The following is a 27694-nucleotide window of genomic DNA, read 5'->3' as shown; positions in this document are numbered from 1 at the left end:
CCCATCACCACCATACATTTTAATAAAGCAAAAGCTGCCTACTTGTAACCAAAGTTCTCCACAGACAGCTGGATAAATCAGCCAGAACGTGTGGGTGAGGTCATCTGATGGCATCAACATAGACTCCTCTCAGGGCTCAGAACGTGTTTCAGCATGCATGCAAGTTTCCAAATGCAGTTGCTGCCTTGTGAGCCCTTCAGCCTCTTCCACAGATCGATACTCTAAGGCCGCGGTAGAAACAGTGAGGCAGTGTCAGGCGCACCCTCGTTCCCCGCACGCACAGTTCTCTTCACCTACCGCTCGATACTCTCTTCAAATTGCATGCAAATGCATGCCGCGTCTGTGAAGCGTTAGGGAAGCGTTAGGCCCGTGCAACCCATTTTACTGTATAGAGCGCCTATACAGTATCCTGGGTTCGCGGGCCTAACGCTTCACGGCCGCGCTGGTATCTGTTATTTCAAATGTCATTTGAAATGACAGGTACCAGGAAGTGGACAGTTATGTTCCCCGATGCTCAGCAAACTTTCCCCCAGCCCCCGCTTACCTGCCCTGGCCCCGTCCGGTCTCCGGTGCAGCTCCAGTCCTGTCCCCTCCTCCCGAAGCAAAAAAAAACAAACAAAAATCGAAAAAGTAGCAAGGCTCGGGCCTGCTATGGTAGTCCCTTCTCCCGATTTCGGCGCTCAAGGCGACCGGGTGGGCGTGCATTCATCCAGGCAGAGGGAGCCGGCGGCCAAAGCGGCCTCCGGCTCCCTCTGCCTGGATGAATGCACGGTCCCCGCTGGCAGTGAATGAATGCCGTGCGATTTCGGTGCTCAAGGTGGCCGTGCATTCATCCAGGCAGAGGGAGCCGGAGGCTGCTTTGGCCGCCGGCTCCCTCTGCCTGGATGAATGCACGCCCACCCGGCCGCCTTGAGCGCCGAAATCGGGAGGAGAGGAGAAGGGAGAAGGGACTACCGTAGCAGGCCTGAGCCTTGCTACTTTTTCGGTTTGTTTTTTTTTTTGCTTCGGGAGGAGGGGACAGGACTGGGGCTGCACCGGAGACCGGACGGGGCCAGGGCAGGTAAGCAATGTTTTTACACTTTTTTTACACCATGTTTTACACTTTATTCCAGTTTTAATTTTTGAACACCACACTAACACCAAGTAGAGGGTGGCGGTAAACTAACAGGTTAAGGACGCGGCAAAATAGCGGGTTACAAAGGAGATAATCTGAGCGCGCGTCACAGTATCGGAGGGGAATAGCTAATTCCTTCATTATACAGCTAATTCGTTCATTTACATATCATATACATGCTGCGTGCGGAAAGGGTTATGCGTCTGTTTTAAGAAGCGCTAAGGACGCGTGAAACTGGAGACTGTATCGCTGGATCGCCTTACGCGTCCGAATTGTGCGCTCCCAGCACGTTACAGACGGGAAATCTTCAACCGCACGTTACAGTATCGACCTGTCAAAAACTTAAGCTGGATAGTTGACTCCAGGGAGGTAGGTGGGTGATACGTACATGGCCGATTTATCCTGTTTATGGAGCATCCTGATAATAGGTAAAGCAAATTGTTTCTACATCGACAAGCACGATGAAATCAGCCATAACTCATGGGGATTCCCAAGTAGAGGGTTGACTTGTGGGAGCAAGAACTATTTATTTACTTACAAGAACTTCTAACCCGCCATATTACCAATAACATGTTCAGGGCGGACAACAGTTCAAAACTAGAAACAACTCGTTCTACTGGGTGACAGGCTGCGTAAAACTGCTTGTCCAAAGTTAGTCTCTCAAAGATTTACTGTCCAGTAGTGGGATGTGAAGGTGTGAACAGATAACCAAGTAACAGCTTTGCAGATGTCTTCAATGAAGTGGCCTGCAGCTGAACCAGTAGCTCTTACTTAATGAAACTTGACAGTCTATAAAGCTGTGATCCAGCCAAAGCAGTGGGCTAAACAGTCTGCCAGCAAATTTGATAACGTTTTGGCTATTGCCCTGTCTAATCAATTGCGATTAAAGGACATGAACAGCTAAGAAGCTTGACGGAGAGGCAGCGTCCTCTGCAAGTAAGAGCCTATTCTCCTTTGGATGCAAGTGCCTTCATGAAACATGTAAACGTAAATGTATAACGCTCCGGCGTAAGTTCCTGTTCACTGTACACCGACGTGATATCTTTGATGAGCGGCGGTATATAAAAAAAAAAAAAAATTTATAAATAAATGTAAACAGCATAATTACCTGATTGATGTAAAAATGCTGGTATCACTTTGGAAGAAATTTAAGATAAGTTTGGAGAACAAATCTGGTGAATACGAGACCAGGACCTGTAATTTGTTCACTGTGTGTGCAAACAGATGGCAATAAGGAATACCACCTTCTAGTTAAGAAACTTTAGGTCCACTGACACAAAGTTGGAAAGGATAAGGTGAGCCAAGATCATTCTGAGATCCCATGGTACTGGTGGTTTACTGACTGGAAGCTTGGTATGCCACAATCTCTTTGTGAACTTGGATACTAAAAGGTGGAGCGAGATAGGAGATTCATCCACTTACTGGTGATAGGCCGTGATGGCATGGAGATGTATTTTGAGACCAGATAAGGGGGGGGGGGGGGGGAGATATTGGAGATGATCCCTCGAACCACAATTAAAGAGGTCCAGAAGAATGGAATCAAACCATCTCGAGAACCTCTGCTTGAAACTATAAGATCTCCTAATGCAAGTCTTCTTAAACAAAATGAGAATGAGCTCCACCTCCCTGGGAAGGTGCCAGCAGGATACTACCTTGTGTTAACATCCCCACTGTGATGGCCAAGGAAGGAAGATTTGATTGCCAGAGTTTTCCATCCTCTTGCATAAGGGTCAGAGACATCCCCAACAGACAGAGAATATAAGGATACAACAAATGATGAGGCTAGGCTGGGGTTACAAGAATGATCATTATCCTTTCTTGAAGGACCTTCTGGATGGTCCTGACAATGAGAAAAAAAAACTTTGAGAACATGCATAGAGTAGACTGACACGCCAATCAAGTGCAAAAGCATTAGGAGCTGATCTGCAGCTGCTTGGTCTCTTAGAACAGAACTGTCTGACTTTCCAGTTATCCTTTGGTACAAACAGGTCGATCACCAGAGTTCTCCAATGAAGGAACAGACTCAGTTTGCAATTCCTTAATCCAGGGACCACTTGTCAGGCTGCAAGACTCAGCTGTGCTGGTGTGTCAGCATATTCTGGACACCCAGGAGATAAGAGCGATACAGACAATTTAGGTCCAAAAGGCTGTTTTCTGCTTCTGGCTACATTCCTTGGGTCTATGAAGCACTTGTGATTGCTCCCCATCCTCTGGTCGAAGTGTCTAGACAGAAGCACCTGGTGCACTAGAAGCCTCAATGGAAGGCCTAGTGCAAGATTCTCTGGGTCCATCCAGTAGTGCAGAAATGCCCTTACCTCTAGAGACACAGATAACATTTATGATAGTGATTGAGGCAAGTGATCTCACTGATCCTTGAGGATTTACTGGAGGTCATGCATATAAAGGCAGATCAGAGGAACTATGTGGATTGCAGCCGCCATGGGACCCAGGAGGACAAGGATCAATCCTGCCAATGAGTGGTCTCGTTGCTGAAGGAACCTTGTGAGTCTTGGCACTCTGCATCGACAGCCTTCTCCTGAAGCAAGTCAATCCAGACTCCTATAAACTAGATAATTTGAGATGGAATCAAAATGAACTTTGGAAAATTGATAATGAATCATAGGGACTGACGAACCTGATGTACTCCAGAATACCTATTGGGGTGGAGCCCGTCAATCAATTATCCAGGAACACAGATTTCCTGTTGCTGTAGCTAAGCAACTACAACTGCTAGGCATTCTGTGAAACACCCTTAGTATGGCCAATGGCCCAAAATGAGAGAATCTTGTGTTGATAGCGTATACCCTCCACCACAAATCTGAGGAATCTCTGATGAATAAGGATGTGAATATAAGCATCCTTCAGGTCCAGAGCACACATCCAGTCTTTCAATTAAATGGTAAATTGTAAGGCGTAAATCAAATCTTGAACCTTTCCTGAACTAGCAACTTCTTCAAGTTCACAGATTCAGGATGGGCCTGGATCAAGAAGAACAGGGAGTACAGCCCTATGCCACACTCTTTAGGAGAGAATCTATAGCTTTCTGCTGTACAAGGGATGTTATCTCCAGCTACAGCTAAACCAACTGGGCAGAGTCAGACCTGGAGGCCTACTTCCCCCGGTTCAGAGGGCACAAGAAGTGCAAGCAATAGCCATGCTCCACAATTCTTGGGTTCCACTTGTCCTTTGTGATGCAACTCAACTCCAGCAAGAAGAGTTGGATTCTCTCTTCCTATCAGAGGAGATGGGGAAACATACAACTGGCGTGCAAGAGGCATTTAAAAAAAAAAAAATAATAATAAATTAGGCCCACACTTAGGCTGCAGCTGCCGGTGAATTTTAGGTTGCTACCTTTCCCTCTGCCAGCCTTTGAGAATAAGCAGGAGGAACTTCATGCCTCTGGAAAGGGCAAAATGTCCTCCTCTGAAAGAAGGGGCACTTGTAGGAGAGGTGTGCACATACGGGTGTGAACTGTTCTCCTGTTACCATGGGCAGTGACTGCAGAGTGGAACGGTGCTCCATGATCAATGATACCATCTCCTTTACTTTGTCCCTAAAGAGGTTCTCTCCTGTGCATAGGGCATCTGCCAGTTGATTTTGAACATTCTCCCCCACCCCACATCCCTTGAAGTGGGCAAACCTCTTGCGCAATGGACGCCAACAAAGATCTGGCCATAATGACAAAAGCCTCACAAGTGGACTGGATCGGCTGTTTACTATATTCTTCCACATCTCCCAGGGCTGCTGAAAGCCTTCTTGATGAAGGTTCTCAGAGTCTGCCAGAGATTTTAGCTTCGGCATATATTCATGCATGTCCTGTACAATGAAGAGCTGGCGAGTTGCAATCCTTGCACTAAAAACTGACCATTGAGAAAAAAAACCCAAAAACATTCTTCCTGACAGCATCCAGAGCCTTCGGATCTTTCCCAATTGGTACATTAAAATGCTCCATAGAGCACTTAGCTTGCTTCAGTGCCAACTCCACTACAAGAGTTGATGACACAATCTCAAGCTAGGCCTGATCTCTGTATATAAGATCAATTCTGCATCCCACTGACAAATATGACATGAGCTTCTGCCACATTTTCAGCTGAAGATCCCTCAAAAGTCCTTGGACCAGCATGCAAGTTGTCTTTTTTGGGGGCTGAATGAACTGCAGATGCTAAAGATATCCACCCTTGGATCAGCTTCTTTCCTGAGATAAATGGACAGTGTACTTATCTTCCCCACTAACTGAGAATAATTGAGTTCCACAGGAGACAAGGTGTATCTTGGCAAGGACAATGTAGGATTGGAAGGAATCCCTGTAGACCCCCATCCTCAGACCAATACAGCACAATAATCCATGACTTAGATGAAGAAGGGGGCTCAGAGAGGAGAATCTCTGTTTGATGGAGAGAAGACAGATAGGAACTCTGAACAGAGTCTGCTCCTTTTTCCTCCAAATTCCTGGGAGGAGAATCAACTGTGACATTGACAGAAATCACTTCTTATGGAAAAGCACCTTACGTAGAGACTGGAATGCCTTTGGAACTCCCTTGAACACAGCTGTGCCCAAACAGCAATTCCATTCTGCCTCTCTGGTCCTCTGGACACGAGGCAGCAAATATATTTTTTACTACCTCTGACAGCTGGGCCAGATCTGCAGAGGGATCCTCTGCATCAGAAGAAGTGGGGAGATCTCCTCCCACTCTGACACACACACGGGTTTGACCTTACTAGGCACCATAATGGCTGATGGTGCTGAAGATGAACTAGCTGAAGCAAGCACTTGAGCCCAGGAAACACCTGGCACCGATGCACTCCTCTAGTTAGCACACTGCGGTGATTTTCTCCTCACCAATACTCTAACAATCCAGAGACACATACAGCTCACTCCCCAGCATCAAGGTGCTCCACGCCGATGGAGCTAGGTGCACCTTGCCCAGTGCCTATATATTCTGCACCAATGCAACTGAAGGTATTATAATTGGCATCAAAGATGGAATACCCAGGAAGAATAGACTGCCCAGCATCATGGAGGTCTTCTTCACCACTGAGGAAGGTGCCAGCTGCACCAAAGAGTTCTCACTGACGACACTGATGGTGCCCTCCACAGCATCGAGAGGGATCCTGCCCTAATGGAACCAAGTGTAGACGGCACCATCTTGATTGGTATTGCGCTTGTCTACCACAGAAGGGATGCACCACACTGTTTAGGTGCTCTTCTCTGTGCCTTGCCCCACACCCTGGACTTCCACATTGTGCTCAAACCCTACCTGTGGCTGATCCATGAAATGACACCAATGAAGGGAGGTGACAAGCTTTCCCAACAAGCCTGTGAGACAATGAGGAAACAAACTACTGACATGATTTGCGTGGTCTCTTATGATGCTAGGAACCAGAAGAGACCTCACTCTAGGAGGCAGAATGGCTCCACTGCCCACCCTCTTGCCTTCTTGACTTCAGGGCTTTACCTGATACCACTTTTTGCAGGTCCTCCATTTTCCAAGTGCAGGTCTGGGGCACCCGTGGTACATCCGAGCACAACTGGAGCATTTCGGACCATCAGTGTCGATGCCCAGGCAGTGGTAGTAGATAGCGTGAGTGTCTGTGATGGACATCTGGTGCTCAAAATGCAGGTTTTTAAAGCCACTGACTGATTTATCTTTTTGATAGCAGATATATATATATTTTTTTTTTTTTTCATAGAACTTGCAAATTCTTTTGAAGGCTGCTGAAGCAACAGCACACAAAAAAAATTCACAAAGAGTAGAAAACTGAAAGCAGTGAAAATCTGTTAAGCGATTGAGGGTTCATGTCCATGTAGTAACCTGAGAAACTCACAAAGCAGCAACTGTACACAGGAATCCCCACACATGCTCAGAAACACCTTCTGAGCTCTAATATAGCAGCTGTGTTGGGACCATCAGATGACTGTTGTGACCGATTTCATCCTGCATGTCAACTGAGAAACAGGATTTCTGCTGTTTATCTGCTCAGGAGTGGGCTATACATCTGGCATGATCATGTCAAGAAGTGTTATATTAAATATCATAGGTCCTAGTATTTCCTAGTCTTTCCAGACATAGCAATAGCTATACAAATCCGATACAGAAGAGTCATGTCTATGAAACAAAACAACCTTGATTTGAAGGGTACATTTTAGTAATTACATTCACTGAGATTCCACAAGATTAGGAAAAAATACATAGGTAATTTGCAGATTCATAGGGGTGAAAAAGTAATATAGGATTTGAGACCATAAATTACTTATAGGTTTAGCTGTTGCAAAATCGGATTCTGACAGAATTCATAACATTTAATGTTCAGGAAACATTTTACAAATCACATTTTCTAAGATGATTAGGATCACAATAATAATTTTGCTATTATCCAAGTTTGATATATATTTTGCTTACTTTGTATATTACTGTTACATGTTATTTGAAATAATTCAGTCCCCCATAAACAGGTGAACTTTAATGCGAGTAAGGATTACAACCTTTCTACTATTAAAATAGTTTCTTATATTGATAACCTTTTATTTTGCTGTAGATTAAATTACATTTTAAAAAATCCATGTAGGCACTATCCTGGTGCATGTGTACACAGCACAAACAGCTGAAGAAATGCAGATAGCACAGAGATATTTAGAACAGAAGGCCATGAAGAGTCATTGGTGGACTGTGATTGCTGTTCTCCAAAAAGGGTCACATGCCAACTTGGGGCACTTCTCCCAAGCTCTGGAATTTTTGCATAAACTCACATTATTAATAGAGTTATAGCACTAGAGACCAATGTCTCAGTTCCTTTCATCAGCAGATGGAAAAATGGATGACTGCCAAACAGAGGTGGTGACGTGTGACTAAATCAGAATGTTCCAGAGAACAATAACCGGTATGTGTGTACTCTCAAAAAAAAACAAACAACCCAACAAAAAAAACCCAAAACCAAACAAAATGCAAGCATCACATAGGTGGGATTAGCTTGTTAAGAGCAATATACAAACATAAAACTTAATTGTAATATTTTTTCCTTCTTCCTCTGACAGAGAAAAAAAAATTGAAAGCAATAAAGATGGTAACACTGCACATAAAACCAACATAAGTGACGCTAGTGCAAGAAAACACACATTACACCTCTGCAACAACTGCTGGCATATCAAGTCAAATTTAGTGTCCTAAAGTGAGGGAACGCACAGTGCTGGGTGAATGTGTGAAATGAATACCATATTGCAACCGTGCAAATTTCAGCAATGCAAGTCTGGCTATCAACATTGCTCATGCAATAATGAGATGGGCTCCTACACGCAGGAAAAGCGAGTTTGCTTACCGTAAACAGTGTTTTCCCTAGATACAAGGATGAATTAGCCATGAACTTGGGCAAGGCCGCTTGGTGGTACTGAATCGGACCTCTCTCCCCTCGCTCGTAGTGCTTTTGCTTTACCGACTATGTGTGGGATTTCCCATATGACTGTTGCATCTTGCGATCGCTCACAGTCTGCATGTAGTAATAGAAAGGAATCCCATCTGAACTCCAGGGAGATGGGTGGGTAGCTCATGGCTAATTCATCCGGCTATCTATGGAAAACAAAGTTTACGATAAGCAAACTCGCTTTTTTCCCCATCAATAAGCAGGCTGAATTAGCCATGATCTTAGGAGTCCCCAGCTAAGGGTTGCGAAGCTAAATGATACAAGTGATTTTTTGTTTCCATCCTGTCGTCCTGCAGTGGAGATCAGACTAGGACGGAAGAACTTACAACAGCACTGCTCTTCCCACAGCGCTGTCCACCTCTGCTTGCTTGTCCAGGCAACAGTGGGTGGAGGAAGTATGTAGTGTAGATCATGGCACCATGGACATCGCTGTGGCTCGAATCTGGTAGGCATGAACTGAGCCACCGAGTTGAAGGCATGTTGCATTGTAATAGTGGTGAATGCAGCCCACCAGCCAATTTGCCATCGTCCTTTTTGCCACAGAAACTCCCATGCAATTAGGGGTTGTAAGAGCTGTGAGGATTTGGGGAAAATCTCCATTTTCTGCTTGTAGCATGCCCGTGCCCATTTGCAGTCCAGTGTATGCAAGTCCTTTTCCCCCTGATGAGCATGAGGGCGATGGAAGAAGGTAGGCAATAGAATGTTTTGATTAATATGGAATGATGATATCACTTTTGGCAGAAGTTTAGGGTTAGTTCGCAGCACCACCTTGTCATAAGAACATAAAAGATGCGCCATACTTGGTCAGACCAAGGATCCATCAAGCCCAGTATCCTGTTTCCAACAGTGGCTAATCCAAGTCACAAGCACCTGGCAAGTACCCAAAAAAACAAATCTCAAGCTACTACTGCTTAAACACTGGAATAAACAGAAGAGCACCGGCAAACAGCACTATTCTCATAAATGTGCATTACAATAATTTAACAAATTGAGAACACAATGAATGTAATAGTATAGCACAGTAAATGTGATTTTTTTTGACCTGTAAAAGTACCTTCTACATCACTAAACATTTGTACGTATTTTTATGATTTAATGTAACCGAAACTTAATGGCACCTGTTAGAACATATTATAGTACGCTTACTCCAAACTCACTTAGGTGCCTACATGTAAACCGTTGCGATGGTATAGAAAAGACTTTAAATAAAGAAAGAAAGAAAGAAATATTAATTAATAGCAGTTTATGGATTCTTCCTCTAGGAATTTATCCAAACCTTTTTTAAACCCAGTTAGTTACAGTAACTCCCATAACCACATCCTCTGGCAATGAATTCCAGAGCTTAACTATGTGCTGAGTGAAAAAGAATTTTCTTCAATTTCTTTTAAATGAGCTACTTGCTAACTTCATGGAATGCCCCCTGGTCCTTCTATTATCTGAGAGATGTGGAGCAATCTTTCTGCATGTGTCCAGGTCCCCTGCATTTGCAAAGAGAGCACACGTGTTCCCCCATCCAACAATGGATGCATCTGAGGTGAGTAGGATGCAATTATGGAACAGCAAGCAGTGGAGCATGCTCCCCGATGGGCCTCAAGTGGAGCCACACCAGGACTTCCTTTATTTTTAGAGTAGGTAGAACTGGGTGTGTAAGTGGTTATCGTTGAACCACTGCACCCTGAGTCCCCACTGCAGGTGTCACACGTGCAGACGTGTGAACAGCACCACGTGTCGCAGTTGCATGTGTCCCAGCACAACAAGCAGTTGGCGAGCCATCACAATCTGATGGAGGAGTCGATTCACATATGCACAGACTTACCTGCCTTTCCTATGGCAAGTACGCTCTGGCAGTTAGGGTGGCTGGATGTGTTTTTATGAACTGTGGAGATTGAGTGAGAGTCAGGTGTGACTTTTCGAAGTTGATTAAGAATCCAAGACCCTGAAGCTTGACAGTGTCCAGTAGGGATTTGTAGGCTTCTTCTTTGGAAGGAGCAGTTATCAGCCAATCGTCCAGGTAAGGAAAGATCTGGATTCCTTGTCAGCGAAGATGCGCTGCCTCCACTACTAGACACTTAGGGAAGATCCGTGGTGCAGCGGAAAGGCTGAAGGTAAGCACCCTGTATTGGTAGTGCATTCCACTCACCTGGAATTACAGGTATTTCCAACAGGACGTATGAATTGGAATGTCACATATACATCCTGAAGATCCAAGGAACACAGCCAGTCTCCCTTCTGAATTAATGGCAAAATAGTGCCCAAGGAATTCATCTGAAATTTGTCTTGTTGCAGAAAGGTATTCAGCTTGCGAAAGTCCAGGATTGGGCGGAAGCTCACAATTATTTTTAGGATGAGAAAACACTGGGAGGTAAACCCTATGTTGATCTGATCTGGAGGGACCTGTTCTATCGGCCGGTGCTCCAGGAGCTTCTGGACCTCTACCTGGTGGAAGCATCCTGCACAGACAATCCCAGCTTCAATTCCTCTGACGCGCTCAACGTCTATAGTGTCTAGTGCCTCTGCTCCAGTGAAGCCGGCTGACCATAAACCCGAAAGCCATAAATCTCCAAGGCCTTCCTCACCTGGAACATCGGAGTGTTACTGCAGATCTCCTTCCAGGGTGTCGAGACATTATTCTCCTGGAGCACAAGGGCTTCTAGCAATTTCACAATCTTCCTTGACGCTTTTGTCGAGACCCAAGACATCCCAGCAGTTTGACTCCTGTGTCGATGCAAACTCTTTCCTTGAGGCAGTTCCTGACAGCCAGGCTGGTCATGGTTGGGTCCCAAACACCGATAGCATTAGTCATAAGTGTCCATCACAGACATCAGGCGCACACAAGAACAGGCTTTAAAGCCTCTTGAGACTCCATTTTTCAATTTTCTCAGTTATTTTTTATTTTACACTTTTTTTTTTTAAACATTAATTGAACAGATAGCACTGAAAAGTGCTGTTGGGGGGCTGCTGAAGCAGTGAGGCAATGTAAAAAACAAAGTACAGAAAAATACTGAAAAGACAGAAGTCCATCCATGTCCCAGTGCAGACAAAAAAAAAAAAAAAAGACTGAGGGATCTCAAGGGGCAACGGCTATGCAGGAAATCCCACACATGCTCAGTAGAGCAAAATCTCTACGAGCTAGAAGAGAGAGGTTTGGTGCCACCAGGGGGCATCACCCAAGCCTGGTGGTTTACTGGTTAGTTTTTGGGTACTTGCCAGGGTACTTGCCAGGTTCTTATGGCCTGGATTGGCCACTGTTGGAAACAGGATGCTGGGCTTGATGGACCCTTGGTCTGACCCAGTATGGCATTTTCTTATGTTCTTATAACAGATTGGGGCTGGTCTGGCTATAAGCATGGCATGCAACAAAACAGGGGATATACCGTATTTTTTGCTCCATAAAAGATGCACTTTTTTCCCCCCCAAAATGGGGGGGAAAATGCCTGTGCGTCTTATGGAAGGAATATATAAAAAAAAAAAAAATGTAATTAACTACAACCCCCCACTCTCCTGACCCTCCCCAAGATTTGGCAAAAGTCCCTGGTGGTCCAGCTAACACCACCCACTCTCCTGGGTCCAGACTCTTCCTGTTGAGGAAGTCCATTCTTACTTTGTCTTTTCCTGCAATGTGAGAGGCAGAAATCTGCAGATAACTTTCTGCCCATTCCATCAGCTGGTCTATTTCCTGTGATACTTGCTGGCTCTCTGTTCCTCCCTGGCGATTGATATAGGTCACCTTCGTCGTGTTGTCCAATATCATGCAAACTGCTTGATTCAGCAGCCTGTGGCTGAATTGCAAGTATGCCAGCCATACCACCTAGGCCTCCAGGTGCATGATGTTCCAGCAGAACTCCGGCATTCAAGCACCCCTGGGCCGTTAACTCCAGACAGTGAGCACCCCCCCCCCCCAAACCGTGGAAACTCACATCTTTTGTGAGTACCAACTAGACCTCCTCCAACCACCATTGGAGGCGGGAGCAGATTTTCATCGGCAACTGGAGCCGTACCGCATAATCCTGAGACTGTGGGTTCCAACGAGATAGCATAGAGCGCTGAAGAGGACGCATATGGGCCTTTGCCCAAAGCACCAATTCCAAGGTACCTGCCATCAAGCCGAGCATCTGTAGGTAGAACCACACTGTTGGGGCATATGGTGTTCGTCAACTGACGCACTTCAAATATTAATCTCTGGATCTAAACTTTCAGTAGGAAAGCTCTGCCCTGTCCCATGTCGAACCAGAATCCCAGATACTCCAATGACTGGGATTCGTTGGAGATTGCTCTTGGTCAGGTTCACCACCCAACTGAACTGCAATAAGGAGATTGCCTTGTGTGTCACCAGGAGGCTCTCTTCATGAGACTTGCCTCCAATCACCACTCATCCAAATACGGGTGCACCAGGATTCCTTCTTTTTGCAAGGCCGCCACTACCACCACCATAATCTTGGAAAACGTTCTGGGAGCAGTGGCTAGACCAAAAGGCAGTGCCCAAAACTGATAATGGCGCTCCAACACTACAAAGCGTAGAAAGCGTTGATGTTCCAATCGGATGGGAATATGAAGGTAAGCCTCCGACAGATCCAAGGAGGTTAGAAATTCTGACTGCTCCGCCATTATTACAGAGTGTAAGGTTTCTATTCGAAAATGAGTCACCTACAAGTGACGGCTGACTCTCTTGAGATCCAAGATGGGAGGAAAGGAGCCCTCCTTCTTGGGCATAACAAAATTAATGAAATAGCGCCCCATACTTTGAGATGTGGGCATTGGAACCACAGCCCTCAGTCTGAGGAGCCTTTAAAGCGTGAACACTGCATGCTTCTTCTGCGGGGAATGGCAAGGGGACACCATGAACATGTCCCGAGGAATACTGCGAAATTCCAGTGCATACCCTTTGCGTATCATCTCCAGGACCCATTGGTCCGACGTGATCTTGACCCACCTCCGATAAAAGAGAAAGAGAGTTGCCACCCTATTTCCTGTTCTGGAAGGTGGGTCGCAAACCTTCATTGGGAAGCTCGGGAAGTCCATTACCTGAGCCCACTCCTCTCTTGGGCTTTTGGGGACCTACTGAAAAGCCGAGTCCACTGAAAGGTCATCCCTCTGTAGGAACGAAAATGCCTGGAACCCCGGAAACGACTCCACATACCAAAGGGGCGCTGTAACTGTTTCTTATTCTCCAGCAACCGAGGCACCAGAGACTCGCCCCACTTACTGGCCAGTTTCTCCAAACTGGCCAGTTTCTCCAAAACAAGAGCGAGCCTTTAAGGACCAATTTCACAGAGTTGATGCCTGGCTGTTATCACCGAAGCCATTCCAGTGGCTGAGGTCAAGACCAAATCACAGCCTGCATCTGCTAAAAAGGTGGCAGCAGCTCCATAACCGCTCTGGAATTCCCTCCAGACTCAACCACCTCCTAAGAGGGAAGCAGATAAGATCTCACTACTAGGGCGCAACAGGAGGCAATCTGTAAATTCATTGCCACTGCCTCAAAGGCTTGCTTAAGAACAGCCTCAATCCTTCTATCATGCACATCCTTCAAGGCTGCTCCTCCCTCTCCGGGGATAGTCGTCCTCTTACACATGGCACATACCAAAGCATCCACTTTGGGAAAATGTAAACGCTCTCTCACAACTGACTCCAGGGGGCATATGCCTTTCGATTTCTGACCCCCTTTAAAATTTGCTTCTGGGGAATCCCATTCTAGATCAATCAGTTCCTGGATGGCATCCATCACCAGGAAAAAACAAGAGGCTTTACGTAAGGAAACCAAAATGGGATTCTTCCTTGGCTCTGCCACAGCATCCGAACCAGGAACTCCCAGCTGTTTCAAGGTCTGGGAAATAAGGGCCGGCAAAGAACCGCATCATGGTTCGCTACGGTTCCAGCCCTGGAGGAATTTCCCCATCTTCCAGGGAATCAGGATCAACCTCATCATCGGTGCCATCTGGATTCCTGTTGGGAACACCTGCAGGGAGCAGAGTCAAGCCCCAGTGCTTAAGCATAGGACTGGAAGAGGAAGAAGCCACTGACTGAGGGTCCGAGCGGTCAGAAATGGGGGAAGTGGAGGACTGCATCTGAAGAAAGGTTTGTAAGCCTTGAAAAAATTCCACCCAAGAAAAAGCAGCCAGGGTCCAGACCAAGCCCAGAAAGAACTGGAACTGGTTGCACAGAACTGCCCTCACTAGCGGAGGAGCCAGTCAAGGGAGAACAGAGATCTGGCGTCCCACTAGTCAAGGCTGTGACCAACCCATCATCAGAAAGGGAAGAGCCAGGCTTAGCAAAATCCAAGGGAGACAACTCTCCCTGAGCGTCTGAACAGCGCCAACACAGGTTAGAAACCAGGGCAGGCTGAGAAGCCCTAAAACGTCAGGTAACACAAATAGGAAAACACTTAGGCTTCTTGCTTACTGGCGCCATCGCTGCAGTAAAGGTGCGACGGAACGGCTCACAATCAAAAATGAAATGTGCCCAAAAAGTAAGTGCCTAGAAGAAAGCGCGGCAAGATGCATGCACATCCTGTGCGCCAAGTTAAGCACGTAAAAAAGGAGCGCACAATGTGTACACTGACGGCCTATAGAGGGCAGAACATGCAAAACAGCGCGGGAAAATGGCTGCTGCGGCCTACCACGTGGCATGCAAGAAAAAAAATCCTAAATGCGGGGCCTAGCTCACCTTGGGGCGGGAACGAAAGTCAGCACAACATGCTGAGAACGGAGACCGGAAGAAGCCCTGAAACCACTGTCTCTGATTCAGGTAAAACTTTTTTTTTTTTTTAAACTTCAGCTGAGCTCAGCGCTTACCAGCCGAGTACAGACATGGTCCCCGGCCGCGGGGGGAGAGGGCATCTGCCGTAACTGCTGTGCTTGGCCTCCTGCACCCGTTGCCTTTCAGCTGAACTAGCAGCTAACTCCACGCTGGGAAAACCCAGCTACCGGACTTAGCTGCTAGTTCATGGAAATCACCTCAGGAATTCTCAACTGGGGGAGGGACCTTTAGATAACACCCCAGGAGAGCAGGGCTTTCTTTTCCTGAATTTAGAATTTCTCCTTTCAAAAAGCTCAAAGTCATCCCTATAGGGAGATGCACGTTCACCATCTGCTGGCGATACAGAATACTGGCAGGGTTATATATACTGTGATGTCGGCTTGCTCCGTCTCCACTGGTCTGAATCCATCTGTCTGCATGCTAGGAAATCCTGTTTTTATTTTACTACTGAAACTTACTGTAACAATAGACAAGTCACATTATCTCCCACTGCCTCAAGTATCCATTAACAAGTCTTTTGGAAAGGAACTCATTGTACTTGTATGTAATTTGTTGCAAAGTGCACTGCTTTTTGAGTACTATAATAAATACAAAAGCAATACTGGTAATGTCTCTCCAGGTTATCGTACCAGGGAATAGCAAAAAGAGGTGCAATCTGCAGTCAGTTCTAAACTGTATGCTCACCCACAGAAAAGATTTGTAATGTAAAAAATGTATAGACCACCTATCTCAACTGTTCTAAGTGATTTACAAATACACATTCATAACAGTCATAATCAAAAGGACAAAAGCATAAAATTATCCAATCAGGAGTGTACAGATCGAGTAAAATAATTATTTCATTAAGTGATTAGTTAGACCCCAAGAAAAAACAAAACAAAACTTATGTGGATCAATGCTCCTAAGTTGCGCATGTGCGCAGCCATGGCACATACCATCTGCTGCCATGCATGTTACAAACCCACGTAGCCTGTACTGCCATGCCATCAATTCTCACCAGAATACAGAAGGAGCAGCACATCTTTGTGCCAGCACCACGAGCATCTCATGAGTCAGCAGTTCTTGGCTCCTGATCTTGCACAAGGATCAGCAGCCAGGAGATGCTAGCCTGTGAGTTTTGAAAATGATGTGATGCCGGTACAGAGCTGTTGACAGTGGCGGGGCAGACTCTCGCTGCTCCATTAGATTAGCTGAGGGAGACAGCCACGGGCAGGGAGGGGGAAAATATGGAGAGAGGAATGGAGGGTTGGAGGAAGTAAGGAGTAAGATACGAAGGGTTATTAAAGAAGGCATTCTAGAAATGAGGGTACAGAAAAATAAGAGCATATGGTGGTGTCACATATCACCACAACTGCCTCAATCAGTATGGGGCAATGTGGATCTCTCAACTCCCGTTTCCCAAGCTTCATGAGATCTTGACCAGAAAGGATACTGGTGTATAATCAATCACACAGCCATTCTATCTATCCCAGTGTTTCTCAAACGCAGCCAAAGATGAAGTTGGCGAAAGTTAAGAGTATTTTGGGAAAAAAAATGTCAATGCGTCACATCCTGAGGCCTCAAAAATAAATCCTGTTCTACCACCACTAAGCAGCAAACAATGCACTCTGCTGCCAGTTGTCAGGAGCATAGCCCAGTAAAACATGCTATATGCTATGACACTTTAACACTTCTATATTGCATTAACCTTCTGTGATAAGCTCTAAGGCATCCACATACCTAAGATATGGTACAAACCAATCTATGCTTCACAAGAACTATCTTCAACTGGTGACCTATGATGCAACCAATGGAGGCAGTTAACCCTTTCTAAAGTCTGTTTCTCACTCCTTTGCTGCATGTGTCTGACCTTAATCTGTACAAAGGCAAAAGTGAGAGAGAAAAAAGTACTGCCATGTTAACAGAACCAGAGTTCAGAAGTTACTGGGAGCTGTGCTCCAGAAGAGAGAGGATAAACTGACAGGAGAAGGGCCAAGATATTAATTGAGGATTCAGGTGAGGTTAGAGAGCAGAGCCTTCTCCTAGAAGAGGAGACAACCAGAGAAAAAAGTAGAGATCTCCCAGAGCAGCAGAGGCCAATCCAAGGAAACTATGTGAGGCCCAGCTGGTGGGAGTGGGAGATCAGGTTTCGTGCGTCATTCCTGCAAGGAAAAAAAAAATAAAAAAAAATCGGAAAGGCAGCTGCTGCAAGTTATTTTATTAAATTTATAAATCTCCTTTCCGGTAAAAGTCCAAAGTGAAAGTATTAAAATTCATACCAGATAAAACATCAACTATATTAAATGAAACAGGATAATAAATTCAATTTAACCTCATCTCATTTATGGTTCGCTATTCCATAATTTCTAATTATAAGAAACAAAAATACAACAATGAAAGTGAAAAGAACATAAAAATCTGATATAACCAAACCCTATAATTCAAAGGTTCTTATCAAACACCTGTTAAAGTTTATTATTACTAATTATTATTATTTTGTTTCCTCACCACTTGTTATGTGTAAACCGGCATGATGCGATTTCTTTCGTGAATGCCGGTATAGAAAAACTTAAAATAAATAAAATAAATAAAATAAAAGGCATGCTTGAATAACCAAGATGTAGTCAGCTGAACATTAAAACCTTGCTGTAATAACTTTTAGGAAAAATGTTCGAAAGTGTAGCCACCACATATGAAAAAGGTCTTTTATGGGTATTTGTCAGTTGGCGGTCCTTTAAGAAGGGAAATTCAAGCAAACATCCAGTGTGGACTATAAAGTCTGTGTGGAGTAGTACCACACACACAACCCGGGGGCCATTTTTGAGGCCCACCAAGTTCCTTCATCTGGTCCATCAAATTCTGCCCCAGAAGCCAAGGTCAAGCTGCACACACCTCAGAGCTCTGGCCAGTTGATCCTTGGAGTAAGCGGCAGCAGCAGAAGCACTGTGGACAGCTCCTGCTGCAATCGTGCGACACAGAAGAGGAAGCCAAAGTAGCAACTCCTGCTGACTGGAGGGCTGGCAACAGTGACTTAAGTTAACAGTGAAGCAATCAGTGCAGCAGCAGCAGCAAACCTGAAGTGGTTGGGAAAGTTTGTACTGCAACTGTGCAGGGACCTGTGGGCATCGAGACTACAATGGCGCAGGCAACAGCCACCAGCGTAAAAGCACTGGATCTGGGATTAATGAGTTTCAGCCACACACAGCAGGGTTTCCAGGCAGTGCTGGAGCGCAAAGGGAAAGCTAACAACCAAATGCAAAGGATTGTGTGCCGGCTGGCAATATTAGGAAGACTGGGGGACTAGTGAGTAATTTAAAACCAACAACAACAACAAAAAACCCTAAAAAGGTCACGACTCACCTGTGGGGCAGTGATTTAAATAAATGAGGGATTGCTTGAAAAGCTCTCAAAGATCTTTTTTATTTTCATGCCATTTTTTATATTTAAAATGTATTTTTGCCAGAACTCCAGTTGAAATTCGGCTCTGGCTGGCCGAAGCACTGGAGGAGATCCTGCTCCCCAAAATCAGCTACATCAGAGTAGGGTAGGGGTATTTAGTACAACCTGCTTCAACTAAATTTCTATCAAATCTGGTTCATCACTGAAATGAGTTTGGCACCCCGGAAGGTAAGGCTTCTTTTTAAGTACAGGGGACGTGCAACATAACACTAACTGAAGTCTATAAATAAGACTGGTTTGGTAGCCCGACAAGGAATTACAATAGTCTACTCTAGAATCAAGGGAATGAACTGCAGATTTAAAATCTCAAGTTTACAAAAAAACACTGCAGGAGGTAAAATGAAGTTTTGCAAACACCTTTCTACAAGTGTTTATATACTCTGTAAACTACATGGAGAAAGAAAAGGTAAGGCCAGAGTTGTGATCGCTTTGCTTCAAGGGGAAGATAATCATCAGGCATTGGAGGAAAACAATAACAGGAACACGATTTTTATTCGGCCATAACGCTTCCATTTTCTCTAGATTCTCCTTAATCCAGGTGGCAACAGCCTTCAAACATGAGTTTAAACCCAGCAGTGTGAGGCTGATCAGAGGAGACCCTAGCAGACGAGAGTTGCCACTCTGGGTGGAGGTTACCCCTGTAAAAGGAAAGGCTACTGATAGGGGCTGTACATGGGACAAGAGAAAGCAGTGAAGGGCATTTTTGGTTGCTGCATATAGTAAATAGCTACCTCAGTTCAAATGCTTGTTGTACATACATGTCCAGAGTGCCCTTAGGGACATGGAAATCTATTGTAGTTTGTGAAGGACGTTTAAATGGACAATAAAGACATGTTTACTGCAAGTGCTCTTGTTTTTGGGTGATGCAGCAAGCCTTTGTAACAGGTTATGTGCAAGAGCCTGTCACAATATGTATATCTTAGAAAGGAGAAGAGTCAAGAAAATACAACAGAAACATTCAAATACCTGAAAGACGTAACTAATATTGAATAAAACTTTTGAATGGAATGGAAGTTGTAAAACAAAAGGTGATAATATGGATCAAAAGTGATAAACAGCAATATTAGGAAGTATTTATTCACAGAAAAGTCAGCCATCGCATGGGATAGCCTTCCAGTGGAGGTGAAAGAAGCATTAAAAGAACTGGGGACTTAAGGTAATGCAATAGGAATTAAACTGAATAGACTAGATTAATTCTGCACAACTACAGAATGCAGAATTTTCACAGATTGAATTTGGAGATGCGCCCAGTGGGCTGCAAGCTCACAGCTGAAGATGACAGGAAAAGAAAGAAAGCCAGTGAAAGACAAGACGGTTTGAGAAAGAAAGAAATAAGTGTGGCACTGTGTCTGTGAGGGTGCTGTGTGTGACAGAGAGAGGGAAAGAGCTTGAGTGAAAGATTGGGAGCCTGTATGTGTGAGTGAGAGAGGTATTAGGTATGTGTGTATGTGAGAAAGGGAGTCTCTGAAATAAAGGGGAGCATTAAAGTCAAATTGCAGTCACAATTTTCTTCTTTTTTTGGTTACTGGGCCAATAAGTGAAAAAACTGTATTGGCCAATAAAAAAAAGAGTCAAACATAAAGCCTGCAAGAAAAAACGATTATCCTTATCCACACTTGCTGCAGGCAAACCTTTATTTATTATTTTTATTTAGCAGTTTTTTATACCGACCCTCATAGTAGATAACCATAGTAGATAAACCTCAACTATGCAGGTACACATTCCAGTCAACCCCTAATTATGCATACCCCCCCCAATGCAGTCATCCCCCAATTACCCAAGCACTTCTAGTTTCAATTCCACATGTCAAATTTCAGCCAAATCCATAGAGTAGTTTCCACATTTCAACAAGCTTGTGTGTGTGAGAGAGAGAAAGAGAGCCTGTGTGAGGGTGTGCATGTGCAAGGCGACCAGAGGAAGCCTGTATTCAGGGCAGTATGAAAGAGGGGTCAAACTCTGGGAGTGTGGGCTGGGGAGTGGAAACAGAGTGGAAGAGGTTGAGACTGGAGGGGGAATGGGAGAGAGAGTGGAGAACAGAGGAGTTGGGGTCTGGCCAGGGGAGTAGGGAGAGAGTGCGGAAGGGTCATAGTGAACTTTTGGGGAATTCTGCATCTTTGAATAATAACTTTTCTGTATTACATTTTAAATTCAACCAATATAAAGTATGCAGACTTTTGCAGAATTTTAAATTTTTCTGTACAGTATTTCCCCAGGTGTCCTACATGGTTGGAACAGTCCTTATATTTTTTTTATTTTGGTTTTTATATACCGGATGTTCCTGTATAATATACACATATATAACACATATATATGTTATATATATAACACATATATGTTATATATAACACATATATGTTATATATAACACATATATGTTAGTTATATATATATATGTTATATATATATGTATATTATACAGGAACATCCGGTATATAAAAACCAAAATAAAAAAATATAAGGACTGTTCCAACCATGTAGGACACCTGGGGAAATATATATGTTATATATAACATATCCCGTCATATGTTATATTTCTATGATACATGGAAAAGTATTACACTTAGGAGGGAGTTTAATTTCAAACAGGACTGTCAAAATCCTTTGAAGTTATAAAATCCTGTGAAAATATATGAACAAAATAAGAAACTGACATATAAGACACAAGGAGACTGGAAAGTCTAAAAACAGAAAAACTGAGTCATTTTATAACCTAGTTAGTATTTCTGTTTTAAATACAGCATGGGTGCTTTCACAGTGACATCGCAGAACTTAAGGTGTTGTTCACCGGCCTCTTTCTACAAAATATATGTATTTATTTTTGTATGGCACTTTCACCACAGACAATAGTTTATTTGGTGTATGGCACTAGTAGGACTATCAATCAAAATAATTCCACCAAACTCGAGAACAGGCATTGTGGAAGGAAGCCGACTATGCAGTATCTGCTGGTCTGCCCACTGCTCGAGGATGGTCCCTGCATGGTGCAAGAGATCTTGCCCTCACCATATCATTGAAATGTGCTAGTCAACAGATGGACATGGGAAGAGAAGCACTTAAAATGACAGGATCGGGTCAAGTCCATCCTACACGAGCTTCACTGGCTAAACAAGACTACACCGGGTTAAATGTAAAAGCCTGACACCAATATTCAAGGCCCTAACTGGAGACGACCCAGTTTACCTGAACGCGCTGACCTCCTGTACTCCCTTCAAAGCAGCCAAGACCTTCCCTTACCCCTCCGCCATTCAAAGAAGTCACGTGGCCAGACACCTGTCAGCTGGGCCTGCACAGCAGCAGCTCCAACCCACTGCAAGGCTAAAATCGGAACTACATCCATGTCACAAAATCTGGAAAGATGCAAAGCCGACAGGACCCCCCCCCCCCCATCTCATGCGCCCACAAACAACAGTAGAACAATTGAAAGCACAAACGTCCTCCCCCCAACAACCCGAGCTCCGTCGGACAGCGCCCTCTACCGCCGAGCTGTTGGAAAAAAAACAAAAAAAAAAAAACCATCCCCAAACCGTGCGGTCCCCACCGCCGCCGCTCACCTTCTTCTTGCACAGGAACTGCACCACCTGCTCGGGGCTGCTGCCCTGCACGTGCTGGCGGTTGAGCAGCACGGCGCAGACGAAGCCGTCGGCCGGCGTGACGAAGCGCTGCTCCACGTAGAAGGCGCGCTCGTCCCAGCAGAGGAGGCGCGAGCGGATGTGGAAGCGCTGAAGCAGGCGCAGCGAGCGGCGGTAGCGCACGGCGCAGCCGCCCATCACGATGCCGGCGCCCAGCGCGCGCAGGGCCCCCAGCAGGCCGCTGCGCGTGAAGTGGGCGAAGCGTGCCAGGTCGGCCTCGCGCAGGTAGCGCGCGTTGTTCATGTGCAGCAGCAGGTCGAGGTCGTGCGGCAGCACCAGGCCCGAGAAGCTGTGCTCGCGCAGCAGGTCCCGCACGGCCGGCTGCAGGCGGGAGCGCGCCAGAACCAGCGAGGCGCGCAGGAAGTACCAGCCGTCCAGCAGGGCGAAGAAGGCGGCCGCCGAGAGGGCGGTCAGCAGCGCCCACATCGCGGTCCTCCTCGGCGCGAGGCGGCTGGGGAACGAGGGGTGCGCGCGTGCGCGTCTGCCTGGCGGAGCAGAGTCCGACGGTACAAGACGTTAGGAAGATTAGAGGTAGGCGCGAGCTGTGAAATCGCGCCTAACAAAAAAAAAAAAAAGAGGGGAGGGGGAGGTTTGACTTTTAGGTGCAAAAGCCGGCTCGCGCACCTGCGCGGTCGCTCGCTAATCAGGCGGACCGTTAACCGCCGATACGCCGGGAGATTAAACGTGGAAGCAGCGCTCCGCTCATTCTTCTTAACAGTCACGGTAATAGCAACAGTGGTAGAAGTGTAGGGGAAACGGAGCCCGCATGGTAGCCGGCGACCTGCCTCTGGGCTTGTGTTAGAGAGGGCGGAAAGTGCATAGCAAGAAAAAAGCCGGTTCCTGCTCGGCGAGCTGTCAGGGCTCCCCGCAGACCGCGCGCGTGCGCCTGCGGCGCTCTGACGTCAGCACGCTCTGCCCCGCCTCCGGCAACAGCTGCTAGAACTTGGGCTGGAAGCTTGCAGCCGCCTCAACCTTCACGGGTGTGATAGGTTCACGTGCGTTGCCAGAGTAGCATTACAGAATGGTTTAAAATGGTAAGGAAAAAAAAAAAATTGCAAAATGGTAACAAGCCACGTAAAATTACACGTTGCGGACTATACAGTATCTGGGACGTGGCTCAGGTTTTAGATGGTGGGGCCTATTGTCGCTGTTCCGGTTTCAGTTTTGGGTTGCTGGCAGGATGCCATCTATTTTTATTCATTTAAAATCGTTTATATTCTGCCGGCCCCGGGCAAATTTGTTCAGGGCTATAGGTGCTGAAAGAAAGTTAGTCCCAAAGATTTAATTTTCTTCCGTTGTAGTTTTGCTTTTTAAATTGTGCACTTTTTGAGTATCCCCTCGCCGCCTCCTCTCAGAAATTGTGAGGGGGTGAGGGAACCCCCCCTACCCCTGATCCCTAAAGGGACCCCCCACGCCCTGTCCTCTTCCACCCCCCACCCCCAAAAATGATTGGCGCCCCCCCCCCCTCGAGGTTGTTGACCCCTTCCTACCCCCCCCCCCCCTTGCTGTGGAGGGGAACCAGGGGACAGTGCTGGACACGGCACCTGTGCCTGCACCCTCAGAGGCCAGGAAGGTAAGTGGTGATGGGTGGATTTAGGCCACAGGGTGACCTGTGGCATTTGGTTTCTTCCCTCCCCCCCCTTATTAGTCTTTTCCTTTCTTTCCTCTTTACGTTTTCTTTAAGGGGTGGGGTGGTCTTCGCACCCCCTTAAAAATAGTCTCCTCCTCCTTCAGGATCATAAAGAGGTTTTTTTTGCTCATTCATTTGTTGGAAATCTGAATTTTTTTTTATTTTTTTTTTAAATGTATCAGCTTTTGGAAATGTGCATGTTTTTTACTTTTCTATTTAGCACAGCCCAGGAGTAAATGTATTTCTTTTTTCCAGTGTTGTATTGCATACAGCGTCTGGCTTCCTGGCGTTTCCAGTTCAGTTTTTGTCTGCATATTCCTGTTTCTAGTCTGTGGCCACTTATTCTGTATTTGGGATGGGTCTCACTATTTTTGTATTTGTGACCGAGGTGAGACATTCTGCTAGTATGTTTTGTGTAGCAGTCCAGCTGTTTGCCTTTCTCACTTGCAAGCTTGGCCTTACAGCAAGCCTCACACTGCCAAATGATGCAAGAAGGAGTTTTGGTCACTGTACTAAATTTAAGTAATTAGGTATAAGAATAAACATGTTGCAAGTAGTAGCTTTTATTTTATGTTTAATTAGTCAAACTGGATTATCTACTGGTTATGTAACATCCAAGGCCAAAATAGCTATTGGAGCTCTTTTTACTTACTGCCCTAGGGTGTCCCAATAGAAGTGTGGCAGCTCCAACGGGTTGGGTCACTAAATGCCACTATCCCTGTATTTAGAACATACTTAGTGGGAGCCATGCACCCCTTCAGTCCCTCCCACCAGGAAGCTTTGATTTCAGTGACTCTGTGCTATTTAGCCCAGCCATTTTAACAGTCAGGGGGTTCCGTTAGAGAGAGCAGCTGCAGAGTAGAGAAGCATTTTTTCCCACAGTCTGGTAGGGCCTCCCAGCCTTGCCCAAAGAAGCGATACCTCACCGTGCTCACCCTCACCGTGCCAGAGGGCCCTTGTAAGGGGCTCTCTTCAGGGGACCAAATACCTGTGAGCTTAATCTCACTAGGTAGGCAAGCTGCCTAGTGAGATTAGCAGAATTAGTGCCTAGGATTCTGCTGCAAGAGATTGTGACGGTAGAGAAGCCATCCAGATTAAGGTTTAAAGCATTTTTTGGAACTAAAGTGTGTTGGGGAGGTTTTTGGATCCCCTTCTCCACTGGGATTTCAGCGCAGGATCATAAGAAATTGCCATACTGGGTCAGACCAAGTGTCCATCAAGCCCAGCATCCTGTTTCCAACAGTGGCCAATCCAGGTTATAAGCACCTGGCAATTACCCAAACACCAAGAAGATCCCATGCTACTGATGCCAGTAATTGCAGAGGCTATTCTCTAAGTCAATCTGATTAATAGCAGTTAATGGACTTCTCCTCCAAGAACTTACCAAACCTTTTTTAAACACAGCTATACTAACTGCACTGACCACATCCTTTGGCAACCGGGATTAATAGCCTGGTCCCCAAATTTTTTCACAAGAGAAATCACCTGAAATAACCGCTGAGAAATAAAGTAACAGCATAACCAAAGGAAGAAAGAACAAGAGAAGGAGATCCCATCCAAATTTCCACCTAAGGCTAGGTGTCCGTGGGGAAGAAGATCTCTGAAGGTAGGATTTTTGCAAAGCAAAGGGGACCTCTCCACTAGGATTCCCACAGCACGGCCGCTGGGGGCGTTAGTTCATTTAAAATCACCATGGGCTCTACCCAGAGGTCTGTGATAAGGACGCCTACCTGCACAGAGAGAAACCCTGTACCATCAGTCAGATGCACACTCATATTTTTGGACAAATAGAGTTTAACTTTATTAATCAGTAAACTTTATTTTAACTCCCAGACCTGGTCCTGTCTGAGTTATTACAGCCTCTCCCCTCATGGGAAGCACTAAATGACTGTACACACACTGGTGACCTTTTTTCATCAACTGGGCCACAAGTAAGAGCTTGTGGCCCATAAAAAGAGGTCCCCTTCCCCCTCCAGAGATTAAAAATCAGCATGGGAGTAAATGATTAGCTGGAGCAGCTCTGAAAATATAAATTAGATTGTGTGCCCTTTGGACTTAAAACACCCTACTAAGGGTTCAGAAGGATCCCCAGACTAACAAAGGTGATATTGAAGTATTTCCAATCACTGGGTGTGTTGGGGCCGGGTTGTGGGCAGGAAGGGATGACCGTCCACCTTGACCCTTTTTGGTGATTTGAAATGCATGGGAAGTTTGTTCAAGAACAGTTATCAGACTCTGCATGCTGTGATGTTGAATAATGTCTTCTTTATTAGCGTGAACCTTAGGCTTGTTTCAGTGCAAAACACCATGGTCTCAGTGATTGATGGGGATCTTTCTCTCGACAACCCACTACCCTGTTATCTGCAGTCTCCCTCTCTCAATGCTCCTCCTCAGTTTCTCAGAGAAAAAAACCCTCCCTTACCTTTCCCTTCTGACTGTCTAAAAACTGACTCGCTGAACATGCTGCCTCCTCAGTCCTCTACTTTTTGGCCCATATTACCGTGAACACCACACCCAGCTCTTCCACCTCATTGGCACACTTTGCTTCTTCCTCTTTTCCATCAGTCTGCAAGCCTCAGATGCTGACACTGACTCCTTGCATAAGAGATAAGAGCCACATGTAATTGTAATGCCCCTGGACTCAGCAGGGCGGTTAGAATGGGCTGAATGTTGCCCACTGGCCACAGTTTGGGGACCCCTGCTCTATAGCTTGATGTCAGAAGGGACAGAGAGAGCCATATCTGCTTTTACACATTGCCTGCACGAAAGAGTGCATCTGATTTTTGTATGAAAACGGGATTTACATCTCAGTGCATGCAGTGGGATAAAATTAGGACTTGGCTCAGCCTATCTTTTTTCACTTCAAGCTCTGCAGTTACTCCATAGATAACTAGCGTAGGGATTCACAAATCCAGTCTTTTAAGTACTCATAAAGGTTTGGTTTTCAGGATACCAACAATGCATATTCATGAGGTATATTTGTTCAGCCAACCAGGTTAATTTGCATAATTTGCTTTGAAAACCAAACCTGTTTGGGTTGTCTTCAAGTCTGCTTAAAGATCCCCCCTCTTTGAGATTGCTTTTAAATCCAAAAACCCTTGACTCTTTCTGATCCTGACCCTCTCACGTGAAACGTTTTACTGTAATACTTAAGTGATTACTATAAATTATTTGAGTGTTTTAACTAGATTGTAAGCTCCATTGAGCAGGGACTGCCTCTATTTTGTCCATCCTCCTCCAACCCTGCCTTTAGCAATTCAGTTCCGCACCCCTAGCTCTACTCCCCCCTCATCTTCAGATCTATGGTGGGGCGGGAAACGAGCCTGTTGGTGGATGCATTGTGTAATTATTGCACCGGGGATTCCGTTTTTGGAAACATTGACGTCAAAGAATAGATAGTGTGTGCCTGCAGACTTTTTAAATCATTACAATGGAGTGCATGTTTGCAATGCTACTGCTAGTTCATCTGGGATTTGCTGGTGACGAGGAAACAACGTTGAGTGAGGACCAAGTTTCTCTCATGCTCAGTAAGTGACGTCGAGAGTTTTACCTCCACTCTGATGTGTGTTTGTGACATCTAAACAGCTCTGAAAGAAGACGTACATCAATGATATGCATAGTTAGCAATAAAACCATTTACATGCTCAGTGAGGATCATCTCTGTCTTGGCTATGTTCAGTAAAAGACCATTCATTTTTAACCAATTGGTTT

At 45.5% G+C, this 27694-nt stretch overlaps 1 protein-coding gene across 2 annotated transcripts in view; it reads right to left on the bottom strand.

Moving 5' to 3' along the window:
- The window catches only part of THEM6 (thioesterase superfamily member 6), an 82454-nt gene extending 59538 nt beyond the window's left edge, over positions 1 to 22916 (bottom strand). For both annotated transcript variants that reach the window (XR_003854960.1, XM_029592140.1), the window contains exon 1: positions 22276 to 22916. Coding sequence is in view for 1 of the 2 variants with exons in the window: in XM_029592140.1 (XP_029448000.1) it covers positions 22276 to 22779 (504 nt within the window). In the remaining variant the exon portion in view is untranslated. The remainder of the gene's footprint in view (positions 1 to 22275) is intronic.
- Positions 22917 to 27694: the final 4778 nt, after the last annotated feature.

This window comes from Rhinatrema bivittatum, chromosome 2 (genome assembly GCF_901001135.1).
Source record: "Rhinatrema bivittatum chromosome 2, aRhiBiv1.1, whole genome shotgun sequence".
Classification (NCBI taxonomy): Eukaryota; Metazoa; Chordata; class Amphibia; order Gymnophiona; family Rhinatrematidae; genus Rhinatrema; species Rhinatrema bivittatum.
The sequence above is the reverse complement of the archived record's forward strand: the minus strand, read 5'-3'. Positions and strand labels throughout refer to the sequence as shown.